The sequence below is a fragment of the Agrilus planipennis genome, unplaced genomic scaffold (assembly GCF_000699045.2).
Source record: "Agrilus planipennis isolate EAB-ADULT unplaced genomic scaffold, Apla_2.0 scaffold135, whole genome shotgun sequence".
Classification (NCBI taxonomy): Eukaryota; Metazoa; Arthropoda; class Insecta; order Coleoptera; family Buprestidae; genus Agrilus; species Agrilus planipennis.
Genome location: NW_020438876.1, coordinates 13,417 through 18,974, shown reverse-complemented (window position 1 = coordinate 18,974; position 5,558 = coordinate 13,417). Strand labels below are relative to the sequence as shown.

The following is a 5,558-nucleotide window of genomic DNA, read 5'->3' as shown; positions in this document are numbered from 1 at the left end:
TAACGCTCCAATATTTAAAACATTTTATGTAACTTGTGAAGTTTTTAACCTACAAAGTGTTGTGAAACAAAATGATTTTTGGGAAGCTTTTTCCGAATAATTTATTGGCTTCTTACGTAAAAAATCTTCGTACCAGGGCAAAAGCAACGTTGAGCAATGAAACGATTTCGAAGTCGCTAAAGGACTCGTTGAAATTGAGTAATTTTAGTAGCCATTCGATAAGACTGTTCAAAACATGGGTTAGCCAGTGGGAATACATCTTGGCATTTCGTATCAGGAAAGGACACCAGCTAATTTGTATTTACTATCGTTTTTGGAACGAAAAAAATTTAAAGGAACTTTTGAGGCAACTGAAATTACAACTTTTCAAGAACAGAAAGGATGTCATGCTAGCTGTAGTTGGGGCTTCTGTGTATGACTGGAACACCAATCGTATCAAAGATGAAGAAATGGTCAAGCATTTTGATGCATTTAATTATGCATATTTGCTAAAATCCAAGACCATATCATGTTCTACATGTACTGAAAGGAAAGTAGATAGTAATAATGTTGGTTATATAAATGTTTCTCATTGTGCAGGTAAAGATCGTCAGACTTACGACGAGTGGTCTGTATTCATCGAGAAACAGGATATGATAGTATGGAGAAGGCCCCATTCTTCTGGCAATTTTGAATACAAAGTCTATGGGTCTTATCATGATGTATCAGGTGAAGATTTTCTTAATGTACAGATAGATACAAAATACCGCAAAGAATGGGACAATACAGCAATTCAACTAGATATAGTAGAGGCTGATCCAAATACAGAGTCGAATAGTGACATCATTTACTGGGAAATGCAATGGCCAGTATGTAATGCTTTCTATTTTTTTTATTTCTATGTTGTATGCAATAATATGTTTACTTTAGCACAAAGGTAAACACTATTTTTAGTAGGATAATATTTGGAAATAATCCAAACCATGCAAAACAAATTAACTTTATAGCAACACAGCAAGGACTCTGTAAAGTAAAATTACACTCAAATACCCTGCATTTTTTTTTCTTTCTCCTTTTTTGCATTCAATACATTGTTAATGGTTTTTATAGAATAAGGCAAGGAGATTTAATTTGAATAATTAGTTTTAGTAAGTTAAAGAAATATATAATGTTAATTTTATTTTCACCATGTTATCTATTGCACTAACTATTCAAAAATTACTCATTATAATCGAATTTACTGTATTTAAAAAATATTAACTTGATGTATGAAAAGTTCAAATTTCATATTATTTAATACATTATTTACTACTTGTACATTCACTATTATGTTTTAAGAAAAAAAAATGTTAATTTTAACGTTTATTTATATAATGATTATTATTTGAAGCTTTTCTTTTTCTTTTCAGAAATTCTTCACCAATCGTGACTATGTGTTCAACCGTCGTTTTACAGTGGATTGCGACAAAAAGATAATCGTCATAATTAGCCAAAGTACAACACACCCTTCGTGTCCAGTTCAAAAGGATAAATATAGGGTGACAGACTATTTTTCTGCAATGGTTGTTAAACCATACACCGAACTAGACAAGCCTGGTATCGAATTCGTCCTAACTTACTTCGATAACCCTGGAGTTAACATCCCCAACAGCATTAATTCGTGGGTGGCAATGAGGGCCATGCCTGATTTTCTAACTCGTCTCAGGGAAGCAACGAAACACTACAAACCCTTCTGCGAACGAACAGGTAATAGCTGTATTTGCACTTTGGAAGATCGAAGTGGCGAACGAAAACGTAAAAAGAAGAAGTGTGACAGAAAGCCGAAACTTGTTGGTAACGTAGCAAATGACGAGGTATTTGGACTTAATGCTGGAGAACTTGAAAAAGCTTTTGAAAATATAAAGGAAAATGTGGAACATAAATTAGACGACATAAAGGACGACATAAAAAAAGTTCTGAGTAAAATTAAAGAGGACTTGAAGGAAAATTATAACATAGAAGATAAGAATAAGAAAATCAAAAGGGGAACGAATGATAACTCGAGGGACGATTACTCGGATGCAGAGAACAATGAAAATGAAGAACACCATAAAAAGAAAACTAATAAAGAACATCCTGTAAAACCAAAAAAACCAAACGTTGCCGGTGCCAATAAAGAAGCTGAGGAAATACTTATTTCTCCTACGCCTGCTGTAAGAAATGAGCAAGACAGGAAAAAGTTTTGGAGACATTTCTACGACTACGACTATTATCACAGATGATGGGGATAGTTTATGTTATCCAATTTTTTATATTGTAGAAGTAGTACTTATCCTAGTTAACCATACTAATTAATTGTCAACAGGTAACACAAAACAAAAAAAGAGAGAATTTAAGCGACTTTAAAAATGCCAAATATGTGTAACACACGACATTTTAAATTCTTGTACTGCCCTCTGCTAACAATATACATGTGCTGCATTTTTTATTGCAATTTTTCCAAAGTTTTTATTCTGATATCACGGTAATTCATTTATGTATATATTGGCGCAACGTTTTGATAACCATCGTCACAAAAATACTAACTGTAACAGCAAGAAATATTTTTATATGCTTTTTTTATAATAACTAGTCTTGTTTACAATCTTATTTACATTTAAGAGATAAAACATGCACTGTATATTTATTACCGTTGAATAATACGTACTTTACAGTTTAAAATGTTAATATTTTTTTATTGTAAAGTGAATCCACATAAACGATTGGTGCAATGGTGCAACCATTAAAGTGTAGGGGATAACAGACTATGAGAAAAGAATTTCGATATGTAAGTTGTAAGGTAAGATTTTTTTGAGAAAGTTCTACTTTAAAGCTGTTAAAAATTTAGTTTGTTTTATCTACTGTTTTGTGTAAGTCTTGTCTGTCTTTCATTAAAACATTAGTTATAAATTAAGGTATTTGTTAACATTTTATAATTACTTCATAAGTTCTCATGATATTTAAGTCAAGTTTGTTTTCTTACAATTAATTTTAAATAATTTGCCTAAAAGGTACGTCGAAGTTCTTAAACATTTTTGTTTTATTGCCTTTATATTATTACAATAACTGTAATTAATGTTACTACATTAACGATTTAAAAGGGTCCATCATTTCAATAATTATCTAATGGTTAAAAGTAAAATTTACTTTACCCAATAATAATTGAAACACCTACTTACATTTGTTTTCCAAATATGTATATACTGTATTTTAATATTAGTTTGTTATTCTTTTTGCAAATATGTTTTGGGTCATTTGTTATGGTGATATCCAATACCATCCAGGAAGGAGTCATGGTTGTAGGATAGATAGGACCATTTTCGAAGAAACGGGAAGTTAGAAAATTTTAAATTATGGTAAGCTTTCAAATTATTTAATAATTATAAATGCGATGAATTTAGCTGTTGGTACTAGATAGTACATTTGTAATTAAATAAGAAACTAATGCAACAAAACTCTTTATTTTATGGAACATACGAAGAGTTTTATTGTTTTAGTTCCTTATGTAACTATAAATGCAATTAATAATTTTGTATTAATTTTCTTTTTTGTATAATTGTCTGGGCCTAGCACCAGATTAAAATATTAAAACTTCTGTAAAACTTTTTGTGTGTACTTTAGAAAGTTCTTTTTTTTTTTGCTTCAGGCACCGGGCTCCTGCAAAATACCCTCCAACTCCTTATGGAAAAAAGACTACGGCCACGGCCAAAAGGGGCACATCCAAGTCGAAATCCAAGAGGTCAGTAAAAACAAAGAGGAAATTCAAATGGCCTTACCAAATCTTAAAATTAACTTACCTTGCTACTCATGTATGTTAACTAAAATCCAGGGATAACAAAAATCGATTCAGTTTTTTTGTTAAATGATTAATAATTATTTTTATTATCTTCTGTGTATGACTGGAACACCAATCGTATCAAAGATGAAGAAATGGTCAAGCATTTTGATGCATTTAATTATGCATATTTGCTAAAATCCAAGACCATATCATGTTCTACATGTACTGGAAGGAAAGTAGATAGTAATAATGTTGGTTATATAAATGTTTCTCATTGTGCAGGTAAAGATCGTCAGACTTACGACGAGTGGTCTGTATTCATCGAGAAACAGGATATGATAGTATGGAGAAGGCCCCATTCTTCTGGCAATTTTGAATACAAAGTCTATGGGTCTTATCATGATGTATCAGGTGAAGATTTTCTTAATGTACAGATAGATACAAAATACCGCAAAGAATGGGACAATACAGCAATTCAACTAGATATAGTAGAGGCTGATCCAAATACAGAGTCGAATAGTGACATCATTTACTGGGAAATGCAATGGCCAGTATGTAATGCTTTCTATTTTTTTTATTTCTATGTTGTATGCAATAATATGTTTACTTTAGCACAAAGGTAAACACTATTTTTAGTAGGATAATATTTGGAAATAATCCAAACCATGCAAAACAAATTAACTTTATAGCAACACAGCAAGGACTCTGTAAAGTAAAATTACACTCAAATACCCTGCATTTTTTTTTCTTTCTCCTTTTTTGCATTCAATACATTGTTAATGGTTTTTATAGAATAAGGCAAGGAGATTTAATTTGAATAATTAGTTTTAGTAAGTTAAAGAAATATATAATGTTAATTTTATTTTCACCATGTTATCTATTGCACTAACTATTCAAAAATTACTCATTATAATCGAATTTACTGTATTTAAAAAATATTAACTTGATGTATGAAAAGTTCAAATTTCATATTATTTAATACATTATTTACTACTTGTACATTCACTATTATGTTTTAAGAAAAAAAAATGTTAATTTTAACGTTTATTTATATAATGATTATTATTTGAAGCTTTTCTTTTTCTTTTCAGAAATTCTTCACCAATCGTGACTATGTGTTCAACCGTCGTTTTACAGTGGATTGCGACAAAAAGATAATCGTCATAATTAGCCAAAGTACAACACACCCTTCGTATCCAGTTCAAAAGGATAAATATAGGGTGACAGACTATTTTTCTGCAATGGTTGTTAAACCATACACCGAACTAGACAAGCCTGGTATCGAATTCGTCCTAACTTACTTCGATAACCCTGGAGTTAACATCCCCAACAGCATTAATTCGTGGGTGGCAATGAGGGCCATGCCTGATTTTCTAACTCGTCTCAGGGAAGCAACGAAACACTACAAACCCTTCTGCGAACGAACAGGTAATAGCTGTATTTGCACTTTGGAAGATCGAAGTGGCGAACGAAAACGTAAAAAGAAGAAGTGTGACAGAAAGCCGAAACTTGTTGGTAACGTAGCAAATGACGAGGTATTTGGACTTAATGCTGGAGAACTTGAAAAAGCTTTTGAAAATATAAAGGAAAATGTGGAACATAAATTAGACGACATAAAGGACGACATAAAAAAAGTTCTGAGTAAAATTAAAGAGGACTTGAAGGAAAATTATAACATAGAAGATAAGAATAAGAAAATCAAAAGGGGAACGAATGATAACTCGAGGGACGATTACTCGGATGCAGAGAACAATGAAAATGAAGAACACCATAAAAAGAAAAC

The 5,558-nt window shown here is 31.3% G+C and overlaps 2 protein-coding genes across 3 annotated transcripts in view; both read left to right on the top strand.

Moving 5' to 3' along the window:
- Window positions 1-2,387, top strand: part of LOC112903995 (stAR-related lipid transfer protein 7, mitochondrial-like) — a 9,532-nt gene extending 7,145 nt beyond the window's left edge. The window contains exons 2-4 of one of the 2 annotated variants that reach the window (XM_025981408.1): window positions 29-519; window positions 580-848; window positions 1,389-2,387. In XM_025981408.1, the coding sequence (XP_025837193.1) occupies window positions 72-519; window positions 580-848; window positions 1,389-2,240 (1,569 nt within the window). In that variant the 5' untranslated portion in view covers window positions 29-71 and the 3' untranslated portion in view covers window positions 2,241-2,387. Of the gene's footprint in view, window positions 1-28; window positions 849-1,388 lie in introns of both variants that reach the window. The other variant, XM_025981407.1, reaches the window with a different exon arrangement.
- Window positions 2,388-3,889: 1,502 nt separating this feature from the next.
- LOC112906670 (stAR-related lipid transfer protein 7, mitochondrial-like) overlaps window positions 3,890-5,558 on the top strand; it is an 8,552-nt gene continuing 6,883 nt past the window's right edge. Inside the window, exons 1-3 of the mRNA XM_025981267.1 lie at window positions 3,890-3,997; window positions 4,058-4,326; window positions 4,867-5,558. Coding sequence (XP_025837052.1) covers window positions 3,928-3,997; window positions 4,058-4,326; window positions 4,867-5,558 — 1,031 coding nt within the window. The 5' untranslated portion in view covers window positions 3,890-3,927. The remainder of the gene's footprint in view (window positions 3,998-4,057; window positions 4,327-4,866) is intronic.